The 12,495-nt window shown below is 43.4% G+C and overlaps 1 protein-coding gene across 6 annotated transcripts in view; it reads right to left on the bottom strand.

The window, feature by feature from the left end:
* Positions 1-261: 261 nt before the first annotated feature.
* The window catches only part of LOC118771819 (non-muscle caldesmon-like), a 52,956-nt gene continuing 40,722 nt past the window's right edge, over positions 262-12,495 (bottom strand). For 3 of the 6 annotated variants that reach the window (XM_036519891.1, XM_036519894.1, XM_036519892.1), the window contains 8 exons: positions 11,777-11,917; positions 10,268-10,311; positions 9,885-9,960; positions 9,560-9,697; positions 9,374-9,469; positions 6,755-6,823; positions 4,976-5,012; positions 262-3,396 (listed from right to left, as the gene is read on the bottom strand). In XM_036519891.1, the coding sequence (XP_036375784.1) occupies positions 3,380-3,396; positions 4,976-5,012; positions 6,755-6,823; positions 9,374-9,469; positions 9,560-9,697; positions 9,885-9,960; positions 10,268-10,311; positions 11,777-11,917 (618 nt within the window). In that variant the 3' untranslated portion in view covers positions 262-3,379. Of the gene's footprint in view, positions 3,397-4,975; positions 5,013-6,180; positions 6,231-6,754; positions 6,824-9,373; positions 9,470-9,559; positions 9,698-9,884; positions 9,961-10,267; positions 10,312-11,776; positions 11,918-12,495 lie in introns of all 6 variants that reach the window. The other 3 variants (XR_005004627.1, XR_005004626.1, XM_036519893.1) reach the window with 3 other exon arrangements.

Raw genomic sequence — 12,495 nt, 5'->3', positions numbered from 1 at the left:
TATGTGTAAGGCTGTGATGAAGTGAGTTTAATAGTGTCAGGCTTTTGAGAGAAGGCATAGGAAAACGCACAATGAACCCATTATTATGCATTTCACTAAAGTTACTGACTCTATACTGATGTTTGCATTTATAAAGTTGTGGCGTTTGTCTTCATCTTTAGTGCTGGTTTCCGTATTTGGCTGAATCATGATAATATGGCTCATTAGTCCACTTGTAAAACATACATGTAAAATACCATAGGGGAAAAAACACAAGACACGTTTTGGACATTTATGGGTTTATTGTTGTTGCAGAGTCAATGATATAATGTTTAAACATTCATCTTGTATGAAGCTATCCACTACAATACACATACCCAGAGTGTGTATAACATAACAGAAGATGCAGATTATGTAAAGATGCACTTTGCATAGTTTTTTCCCTACACAATACATGAACACAGAAAAAAACCAGAACAATTTCAAATGTTTTCATAGCATAGCTGAAGTAAGTCTTTGGATGGGATTGTTTAAGCTCCTGTGCTCAGTGCTGAGCAGATCTTGGAACGGTCACAATTGCATATATGAAAAAACCCAAATTGACAGAACCCAACTTAAAATGTATTTAAGATGTATTTATTGAAAATTTAGCACTGTACTCTACATATGCATGTTAATGTTAAAATAACAAGACACTGTTTGTCTGTTCAATGTAAAATTATTGAAGAAGCTGACATCAGAACAGAAGTTCTTTGTTACTCTTATAGTTCTTTGAACTATAAGAGTAACAAGGGATTAAAAGCAGTGTGTAGTTTCTTATCTGGATCTGAATACATTTCACAGACTGGCTGTATAATGTGCCATCTACTGAATGTACAATGCATCCAATTCAGGAACGGTACTACACAGATGTTGTTCTAACTACATTAGTGTGGACAAAGCCTAGAAACCATGTTGGGCTTCTTAAATGAACTTTGGACCTGAAACCTGACCCTAGTCCACACATTAAGTTATTTAAAAGTTTAATTCTGGTTGTACAACTTTATTTACTTTCAAAATAATAATTAAGTAGATATTTTCCCCTTTAAACGTACCAGATTTCGAGTCATTGTCAATTCTACATATTCCCTTCTCACATCGATGATGTTGTTCTGAGAGGTATATTCAGTTTTCAACACAAATCATTTCAGCCACATCTTATTTCCTGTCACAAACTTCTAGTTTTGTAGTGTCTTGGATCTCAATATGGCAGTAAGAAATAGTCAAAAGTGAGATAACAGCAACTTCTCTCAAGAGTCTTTTTATGGCTAATTGTTTCAAAGAAATAAAACTTTGGTTCAGTTTGAGAACTGGCGCAGAACTTGGCACAACATTCCAGAAATTGCATGCAGAAACACATTCACACAGTAACACTATCAAAGACACATTCTTGTGGTGAACATGGGGCTGTCACATTTAAGTCTGTTTGCGTTTTATGCAGATCCTCAGTGGCTATTGAAATACACAAGGCAGTGTGTGATCTGCAGCAAGTGCAGTTTGAGTCTGATATCAAGGCTTGCATGAGCATTTTGCTCATATGTGGAACAGTCACCACTTTGATGAGTACATTTTGATGGATGCACACTACTCTTCCAGGAAATGCAATGCAATTAAAAAAATTCTGCAGCTTGCTTCCATGCATGTTCATCAGGCAATGCAGAAACACATCAGTGAAGTACATTACTGGAGATTTCTGCTCACGTCTATAATATCAGCCTTTGCTGTCACTAAGCGTCGTCAAACATTTTTGTATATAAAGAGAGGTGAGGCCCACACCATGGAATGTTTATCGGCAGGTGAAACAGCTGCATGTTTAGGCCTTCAATCTGCATAGTAAAGAGTAAAGTGTTGAGCTTCTTTTGAAATGGAATTACAGTCAGCTCCTGATTATCTTGTTTTTGGATCATCAGTGCCTTTGGTTGAAGATGTTTACGGTTTTTGTTAAGTTTTTTTTGTTTTTTTTGCCTTCTCCACTTGTTCATGCTAGGTGTAGGGGCAAGTCTAACACTCTGTAGGTATTCAAACAGATACGGCTTCACAGAGGAAGACAGCAAATTATGCAACCAATAAAACGGTAAGATAAAATACAGCCACATTACACAGCTGATTGTTTCACAAATATTCATCAAATCTAGCTAGCTAGCAACCTGTAAGCAAGTTATGATACATGGCAACATTAGTTAGATGCTGTTAGTTATGTGGTATTATTCTTTCAAATTGAGATTTGTGTACAGTATTCAAATGGATTGTTAGCTAGTTCCCCAACTAGCAGTCTATTTAATGTTATTCAATATAAAAGGCAAATACTTAAAATGACAGTTTGCAGGCTGGACATGTTTTTACTTATCCATTCCAGAGCTCCCCTCTATTAGCCTGGATGATTGGGAGTTGACTGCAGCTTGTGTCACTCAAACTGGGGACTGTCAAGAAATACCATTCGAAAAAAAAATCAAGTATGGAGAGGTAAATCACTCCATATCCAGCTGAGGGAGAAAACATCAGGAAAATATCTACCATCCACATAATTAAAATGTCATACAAAAAACTGTACTTTAATGACCTTTGTAACCTTTGTACTTTTCCATAAATGCTATTACTGGCTTGTAGTTACTCTGAATACAAAATATGTGCACAGATATCAAATAAAAACTTGTGAGATATATTGGAAAATTTCAATAATAAATATAGGTACTAACATATAAGTTTGGCCCATTTAACCACCAAAAGCACCATGAAGCAAAACACTTTGAAGCAATGAATTCATATCTCTGTGCTGACCCTTTTAGAAAATTACTAATATCAGTTCACTGTTAACTGACCTAAATGAAATTACAATCTAAAGCACTGCTTGACTAACACTAGAACTGAGATCGATACTCAAGACAACATGGTCTTTAAAAGACAAAATCATGGTTTAAACATGGTAAAACATGGAATATATGTAGTGCCCTGTGACACTTTCTTTTAGGGTACAGATTCAGAATAGAATAATTAATTTAAAAGAAATAAAGTCTGCACCAGAAGGGTGAGATACATTTCCTTTCATTTGATTCTGCAGTTTCATATAAAACCAGTAAAAATATATAGTCATTTTAAAGGTTCACACTTCACAGCATAGTTTTTCTAAGGAAGGTATAAGGTCTTGTGCAAAGCCAGTATATACTTTAAACATGGCCCTATAAGACTGTGGGTTTTAAATACAGTGCTAATATACATCTTGTTTCCTTTTGTAAGCCACCCCCCTGGAATTACAAATACGCAACCACTCCCTCTCACCCCTCCTATTTGGTCTTGGAAATATACATAGGAAAAAGGACTCATGCATTTTGTTGGTTCTGGCCTTCTCAGCTTCTTCGCACGGTTAGTGCCCCATTCCTGCTGAGAAAGAGAAACAGAGCCTATCATTAGTCTTAAAACAGACATCAGGGGGACAAAGATCAGCTTGTGTAGCCGAGTTTTCATGACCCTTATTTTTACAAGAGAGAGAAACCATAAATCTGTCGCATTTGGCATTCGTGAACAGTGGAGAGTTTGACTTTCTTGTTCTAGTAACTTAATTTAGCGGAAACAAATTTTCTCCATGCATATTGACATGTTTCACACATGGCATCATTAAAGCAGATGAGTCTTTGTGAGAAGAAAATGCACACACAGTAGTGTTTCATTTTTCTCATTAGTTAAGTTTGCTGAGTGCTATTTTTCGTCTATTCATAGAGCTTAAAGAAACAGCTGGCAAAGAACCCTTTCTGTTTTGTTCCGTGAATGTGTGTGTCTCTGTGTGCTTTGGTGTGTGTGTGCATGCGTGTTTGTTTGTGTGTATGCTTGGATTTGTGTGCTTGTGTGTTTGTGTGTGTACTTGTATGTATGTGCGTATGTGTGTGTGTGTGTGTGTGTGTGTGTATTCATGTATGTGTATTCGTGTGTGTGTGTGTGTATTCATGTGTGTGCGTGTGTGCGTGTGTGTGCATGCGAGTGTACGTGTAGTGGTCACACACTGCCTCTGTTTCACAAAGCAGTCACATACTCGGAGGTCTCTGCTGCGACACTCTCCTGGCTGAATAATGGCTGCTATGCTGTCATTTGCCCTTCACTCACAAGTTATTTCCACAGAGGAGGGAGGGGCTGGGACTGTTAGCCCAGTTTAGAGTGACACCCAGCACATAATGCTTTTCCGTTCACTTCAGATGGGGTTGGGCTGAAGGGGTGGTCTTCCTCAATGAAGCAACCTTGGCCTTTGATTGGATTAGAGCTGGCCTGGGGAGTTCAGGGGGGAATACCTCAGGTCACTTCTCTAGCTTTGTGTCAGTGGCGTCTCCCACCTCAGCTAGCCTCCGGCAGCATTCTCCGCTTCGCTGCATAATGCCTCGCTAATCTTCCTCCGCGCTTGGGCGTAATGTGACAATCAGACAGCTGCGTTTCGGCATGCGGCCCCACCGGCTGGCACGGGGCCAGGTATGCCAGAATCCAGGTGGGAGGGCACGCGTTTCAGAGACCTGACCAACGTCCCAGGAGGGGAGGTTCTTTACGCCCAGACACAAGGTCACAGCAAGTGGGCTGCTTTATATATAGAGCACAATGCGCCGGTGACATTTGAAAAAGCCATACCCAGAAAGCCTGGGGAACAGCTCTGATTTACAGTGAGGGAACACAGGCACAGGGCCACATGGTCACCTGTAAATCTCACTCTGACTCTCACTCCTCACCCTTGTCCTTTTAAGAGTGTGCACTTCCTCCCCGCCTCACTGTCTCTCAGTCAGACAATGGCAGGGCAGGGGGGGTAGTGGCAGAGACACACACACACACACACACACACACACACACACTCGCGCGCACACACACACACACACACACACACACATGCGCACACACACACACTCGCACACACACACACACACACTCGCACACACACACACACACACACACACACACAGCTCTCCAGGTGACCATTCCCACTTACCATTGTTGACTGCTTTACTCTTCGCACCAACCGTAATCTGGAAAAGGTGTCACACACAGAGAAAGTCACAGCATATCCGTCTGCTTCCATAATAGTGTGTTGTCAAAGCAGTGCACATTTACCCTTCAGACTGAAGGCCATTAGTGTGTGGAACAGATTCATTTAGCCTCACACAGCACTGAGGAAGTCGTGCTTTAGATCCTGCTAATATATTCTGCTTCATTCATCCGTTCTTACCAATTATGCAAAATTTCTCATCATGCATTTCTTGCTAACATTTCTATGTGTGCAAGCCAAAAGTGTGAAGGGCTGGAATTCAGGAGGGTGTGGGACACAGGTGCTATTAACCTGTGAGCCTCAGCAGTGTGTTAAAACAGCAGGGGAGATGGAAGTGAAAGGAGGTGTGTAGATACTGAGCTCCAGTGTGTGCCCAAGCTCACTGTGTGCGACTGTAACTGAATCAGCCTGATCCACTGTGACATGTTCGTGTTTTAATATCGGGGGCCACGTCATATCACAGGACTGTGTAATATTGCATCTCTGCCTTTTCCGATCTTCCCAAACCTCAGTGATCTGAACTGCCCTGGTGTGCAAGAGTGTCTATGTCCTTTACCCCCATACCATTTAATGATAAAAACACAGTGTTGCCTCTAGCCCCTCATTTTCCCACTCTGTGCTGTTGTACATCAGTGCTACCCAGCCCAGCCTCTGCGTGGGGCTGAATTCAGGCTGGGCAATTTCAGCAAGCCTGTTAGCCTGTTAGTCCTATTTAGTGTTGGCACTCTGTGGTTGGGCAGTGCCTTTTAGATGTGCTGGTTTCAGATTTAGAACTGTTCTCCTGAACCCCTCCAGGTTGTTATTATTATACTTTTATTGAAATATGGCCCCGTATAAAATCTCTTCCACATCACTGGACGTGCCCAGTCATTGGCGGATGCCATTCCTCCTCCCAAGGTCACTATAGAAACGAATGATTGGCACGTTACAGACAAGTGTGCGGGCAGTTGAGCATGACTGAAGTGAATAATATCCTAAAGGCATCCACCCTACTTTGGTTGCATAAGTGTCATTAGTATTGAGCGTGTCCCCCATCAGATGGAGCTTTCAAAAGCAGGTTTGAGTTCACTAAAATTTCAAATGAAGTGTGTTTTAACTCCAGGACAGGTGCAGACAGTTTTGCATTTGCGTTCATTTTGAAGGATTACCTCTTTTGCTCATCCAGATTTAAAGGTGAAGTCAGCTAACTGAGAGAGGGCTTCAGGTGAAACAAACAGGCAACAATCCTGTTATTATCCAGCAGGTGTGATTTCCACACCTGACATTTAAGCAGTGCTACACAGGATTGCCAAATAAATCTGTAATTGTACATCAGTCATAATTTCCAGTGCTTCAAAATACAGCAGGGATAATAATATCATTTTTCTCATTGATCATAAATATAGTGAACATAAAATAATCAATAATAATAAGCCCAAAAATATAACGTTGACTCTTTAATGAAGAAACACAGCATTCTGGGAAATGACTAAACATGACTTATTGACTGACTCTCTGACAAACTGATTTTCTCCCCCAAAGTAACAACAGTGCCTCAGTTTTACCACTATATGGTGCTCATAAGGGGAACCACAACCTTTGTCTACCCCTGAACAAAGCTGTTCCTGCTCCATTCCACAGAATCTGTTTTTGAGTGTAATTTTCAAATCATTGTCTCTGATAATTACTTTTTATTGATCAGATTAACATGCAGATGCAGCCTTAGACTCTGCGCCCACTCACCTTGGCAGGGGAGGAGCTCTTGTTTTCCCATAGGCTGCGTTTGTTGGTGACATCACCGGGCTTCAGGTCCTGCCAAGCAGAGCATACAACAGCAAGTCAACTGCCATTTCAGTGCCAGAAAAAGTCACTGCATAGGCAAGAGGCTAATCCCACTTTCATCTGCTTGCAGGATATGATATGAGGGGAAATGGGGAAAATGTCTCTGAAAGTATACTGGTTTCAAGGGGAAACCGAATCCTGCCAAAAGCTACATTTGAATGAGCTGAACAGAGCAGTAACAATATTCCCTGGTCTCTCACAGTGGTAATACTATAGTCACAAAAAGGCTTCCTTGTCTTAGTTTAGTAAGGGAGATGAGAGACTTCTGTAAGCCCGAAAAGGGCCAGAGAAAGAGCAGGAACTCACAGTCATGCTTGCCTTTAGTTGTATACAGTCTGTGAAATGAGCCATGCTGTGGGCCCATGTAGAGCCCTCTCATCCTGCAGTGCTTCCTGCCCCAGAATCACATACTGTAACTGTCAATCATACAATTAGAGCTATTTCTGCAGATAACCAGGGTGGCGGCAGGAGATCTGCTGAGGACAGGAGGGGCTATTGTGAATGTTTTCCTTGCCTTAAATATCCCAAATGCCATGTAGAATGAAAATGAAAACAATAGTTTGAACTGGGAGCTGAAATATGGCAACAGAGACAAATATAGGATAACAAAAGACAACAGTACTAACCCGTCTGGCAGTATTAGAACTACTGGAACTTAATTTTGCTGTGCAGCATCAAGCTAAAAACTGGGTATTGAGCTGAAGCAAAGCTCTGAGTGGCCGGAGTGTGATGTCTCTTTCATATTAGTAGTCGTGTAAATGAAATCCAGCGCTGCAGTAAAAGCACAGCATGGCAAACAGGCACCAGAGAAGGCTGTACTGGGATCAGCCCTATGAGCTCCTCTAACAAAGCTTACAGTTCCCACTGGGAGAGCCTCATTTTGAAATGAAGGGATAAACATTTCCATGAGCGAGATTTCTGAGCTCACCTGCACTGAATAAAGGCAAGACAGAAAGCAAAGTCTGTTCAGCACAGTACCTGTTCTGCAGTGCAAAGTGAGGACAGCGGAGCATAGGGGACTCCAGGAAGAAGGAGCCCAGAGAGGGAGAGCCAAGCAGAGAAGTGATAGCTAGCAAAGGAGGAAAATACAGGGTGAAGCAAGCATAGTAAAACCAGCGTAAAATAGTGGTGCGCTAGCAAGGCTCCGTCGGAACGTCACTGAAGTTTACCTTCATGTTTAACATCACTTTATATTAATGCTGCGCAATTAATGATCTTCATTTCATCAAAGGTTCGTCTTGAAAACGTTTTAAAAGACGTCTGCTAAATGTCTGCCTTGCTTGATTGTTTTATGTTCTGTGTTGCAAGTACAGTTCTGTTACTGTAGCAATGAGGTACAGGGTTTGTCCACCAGAGGGTAGTCTGGTGGTGATGAATAAATTATTAGACTATATTTGCAGTTGCGGGCAAAAGTTTAGAGGCTAAATATTTCCCAGAATTTCCCAGACTGCATTTGACTAATCACGATGAGCCAAGTTAGTATAAAAACTGCCCCTGACAGACTATTCATAGCATTACGGGAAAAATGGGCAAACTGTCCCACAGCCAACAGTGACTGGACATTTTGTGCTGGTTTTATGCGAGTCATCATGGGGACTGTCCTCTAGTGGCCAAATACTGAATCACAGTGTCATTATGATCTACAACAGCGTGTTTACCTCAGGATTCTCGTAATCTGTGTATGCTTCCCATTGGTGTCTGATAAACATCAGTGTATGCTTTTGAAAGCAGTCTGAAAGTCTCACAGTAAACTGCGGGCCCAGGTGAACTGATGCAGAAGAGAACAGTGAAGTGAGGACAGGGAGATAGATAGGCTGGAGTCTTGCCACTTGTTGCTCTGTGAAAAAAAAACGCTTTGGCTGACTGACCTTCTCATAACCTGTGTCTGAGCCTCTGAGAGGATCCTTTTTTTCAGTGCATATTACACAAATGTCCAACAGAAAATGAGCCCTGTCTGTCAAACGTCATAGTGTTCTTGCAAGAGCAGAGCTACCGTGGAGCATGGCCATTTTTGTGATGAAGTCCAGATGATGAGTGTCATTTACAATGGGACATTCACTCTATCTCTCACATTCGCTCGGCTTGATCTTCTCATTTTCATTTCCACTAGATGTTGCTACACAGCTCCATCACACAGCAGCTGCAGAGCAGTGCTTCTGACTGCACTGATCTGACTAATGGTTTGCCATTGAACAGTTTTAAACAGATTATTTCTGTTATACCTTTTTAAAGCGTACATCGTATTGCTTTTAATGAGCACTTCTTTACTGTTTTGAGGCAGTGCTGATTGCAATTTGCAGAAACTCAACAGTAACACCACCTCAGTCCCCCAGATCAGTATTTGGAGCTGTCTGCTGGCTTTATTGAATTTGAGAATAACCCCGCCCATCACAGGAAATGTCAGGAGTCTCCAGTGGCGGACAGAGGTGTGAAACCCTCTCTGCCAGGGCAGCTTCCTGTTTCCCATTATGACCTCACAGCGTGTTCTGAAAGGCAGAGGTTGCCATGGGGACGACTTACAACAGGTCTCCCTCCCGTCGGTTTGCCGCTGTCCGGGGTTTTGTTGAGCCAGTCGTTGATGCGGCCGGCCACGCCCACCTTAATGGCAGCTGCTTCCTGCGCGGGGGAGGAGAGGAGAGGGAGGGAGGTGAGCTCAGGGAGCAGGCTGCAGACGCCCCCGGCAGGAACCGGCGGACAGAGCCCTACCTTGTTGATGCTGGCCGCGCTGCCGGTGGAGCCGAACACGTTCCCTTTCTCCCACATGCTCTTGATGTTGCGGATGCCGTCGGTCACCGTGGGCAGGTCCACAGCTGCGGAGCGCGGGGACTTGGCCTCCCTGTTGGACTGCAGACAGAGGAGGGGTGTGTGTTGCTCAGGGGCTCAGCACACACACAGACATTTCTTTTAACGACCGGGTGGGTCTATCATGTCATGTAGACAACGGCCTTATTCAGGAAGTGTACAGTGTGTGCAGACAGGACAGGAACATGCCTTAAGACTGAACGCGCCGATGCTCATGTGAGCCGCTTACCTGAAGTGCTGTGGTGTACTGCTCCAGCCTGTTGTCGATCTTGGAGACAACGGGTATGTGTGACGTCTTCACAGTGCTGCCGGAGCCAATGGACAACATCCGTCCTTAGTGTTACTGTGCAGATGCACCGCTCATTACCGAATATCTACTGGGTCAGTCTGGAGACTTTTGGAGTTCTGCTGACTTGAAAGTGCCAGCAATTACTGAGCAGTTTTTTGCATGCAGGCTTGCAGTGTGGGGCCTTGGGTAGCGTATAATGTGGTATCATCGCCTTCTCATAGCAACTGTTCTATTAACACTCCAGATCAGTTTCCAAAAACTACATGCGGTAATGGTTGAAAAGTGACAATACAAACAATGAAAACAACTGTTGCATACTTCACCTTTTTTGGGCTGACTTGTTCAAAAATTCTGCCCTCTCCCCAATCTGGAAATACAGGCCAGAAAATTGCGCACATGGTGAGGACAGACACACTGATTTCATTACGGTAATTGTGTAAACCTTATTTTTCACCATCATGCACAGGCAAACAGACACACACACACACACACACACACACACACACACACACACACACACACACACACACACACACACACACACACACTCACCACACATACGCACAAACACACACACACACACACACACACCACTCCTAACTTTGACATAGATGACATTCCGGCTGTAAAGTTTTGAGGTGCATTTTTTGCTCTGACTTCTCTCAGTTCGCTGCAGAAGGTCTGACTGAATGTTCTAGTCTGATTTTTACTGAAACGGTGCCAGGAAAAGCAGATCTCTTGCAGTCTTTACAGCTGTGGGAACTGTGGGATGGTGTTTATGATAAATGACAACACAAGTAAGTTTTCCTCTGCTGCCTAAAACATGACCCTAAAAAGAGTCTCTCACTTCTCTGCTCTTGGATGTGGGAGTTCCTAAAATACCCCTCTCACAGGAAATTCCCCAATCTCAAGCAAATTTGGTATGGCCATATTTGAGCACAGCTAATTCTGTTAGGGTAATTGCTTTCCTGTATCCCCGAAGCTAGCATCCGAGGCAAATAGTACACTTTCTTGAACACCCTTCACCTTTACATTTATAGTGAACAGCATAAGATGTTCTGTTTTTTTAGTTTCAGGACACCACATTTGCAGCTGGGATTCCTGGCAATTTTGCAGTATACATTACTTTTCAAAAATACTACAGCAACATTTAGACTAAGGGTTGTAAAAAACCCTTTGTGTTTATCATCTGCGTTGATGGATTGAATGGTAGTCATAGTGGAGTGGACTGATATGTGCCATTTTAAACAGACATAATAACATGGTGTAGTTTCTCTACATCTGGATGTGTGCATGGGAGTGTGCTGTACATGCAGTGAAAATGAGCCCACCAACAAGACCACCAACACTTCCAAACTGACCAGGACTGGACACAGGATGAACACAGCTGAAACCCCTCTGAACGCGTCAGCCCAAAAACTGCCTCAGTCTGTGAGATTAGACAGGGACCACCTCAGAGAAGGTTACCCAGAGGAAATAAATGCAAGCTCGCCCAGTTTAGACTTTCTCCCTGTGTGGAAACCCCACGGGCAGACACATTCAGAGCGTGGGCTCCAAGCTGACCTGCTCTGTGCCACTGAAATGCATAACCTGTCACGGCTCTCTGCCCCGATTACCTTACAGTGAGACGGACTGACTGACCCAGCTGCCATTTTTCACTGCTGTTACATGAAGCAAAAACAGTAAAACTCCTTAGAGCTTCCGAGCTGTGAATAGTATTGTACCCTTAATAGCTTTCCCAGGAAGAATGTCTCAATAGACATATTTCGGGATGTGGTGAGATAATACCAGTCACCCAGGGAGTGTTTCCTGTTTCCTGTCCACGGACTGACCTTCAGGGAGGATCCCCTCGGGCTGACACATTTGAAGAGCTTCTTGTCCTCCCCGTCAGCGGATTCCTCCACTTTATGCCTCCTCTCGGCTGCCTCCGCCCGTCTCCTCTCGATCTCCTCCTTCATCTTCCTCTTCTCCTCCTGCGGGAGATGCAGGGGGGAGAATGGGGGAGAATGTGACCTCGCTGGACTCTGAGCACAGAGCGCTAACCCTGCCTCAGGGCACCGCTCCCTCCACCTCTGCTCCATTCAGCACCCTCCACCCCCTCTTACATTTACACGTACAGTAGACCTTTACTATCTTGCCTCAACTACAGAACCACAAAAACATCTGTTTTACATAGACTTTTAATGAATTAATATTGTGTGCCCCCTAACGCTGCCCCCTAACACCTGCTACCTCTAGTATTTGATGCTTGTTTTACGTGTAGTATTGTGAAGTATTTTGGATTCTGTGTTCTAGTGACTGATGTATTGTAGTATACTTGGTTTCTGTTGCTTAGTCGCATTGCACAAGGTAACTTGTGGTAGGGCTTAAATAGTATTATGCTCACACTCATTGGTCTGGAGTGCTGTTAGTCTGGTGCTCGTTTAACTTGAGTGGATACACTTATGTTCTATTGTGCTGGCAGTCGCTCTGGATAAGAGTGCCTGCTAAATGCATGTAACGTAATGTAATGTAATGTGTGCTACAGCATAACACATTGTCCCAAAGATAA

This window comes from Megalops cyprinoides, chromosome 25 (assembly GCF_013368585.1).
Source record: "Megalops cyprinoides isolate fMegCyp1 chromosome 25, fMegCyp1.pri, whole genome shotgun sequence".
NCBI classification, from domain to species: Eukaryota; Metazoa; Chordata; class Actinopteri; order Elopiformes; family Megalopidae; genus Megalops; species Megalops cyprinoides.
Note: the sequence above shows the minus strand (reverse complement) of the source record. Positions and strands in the feature narration are given on the sequence as shown.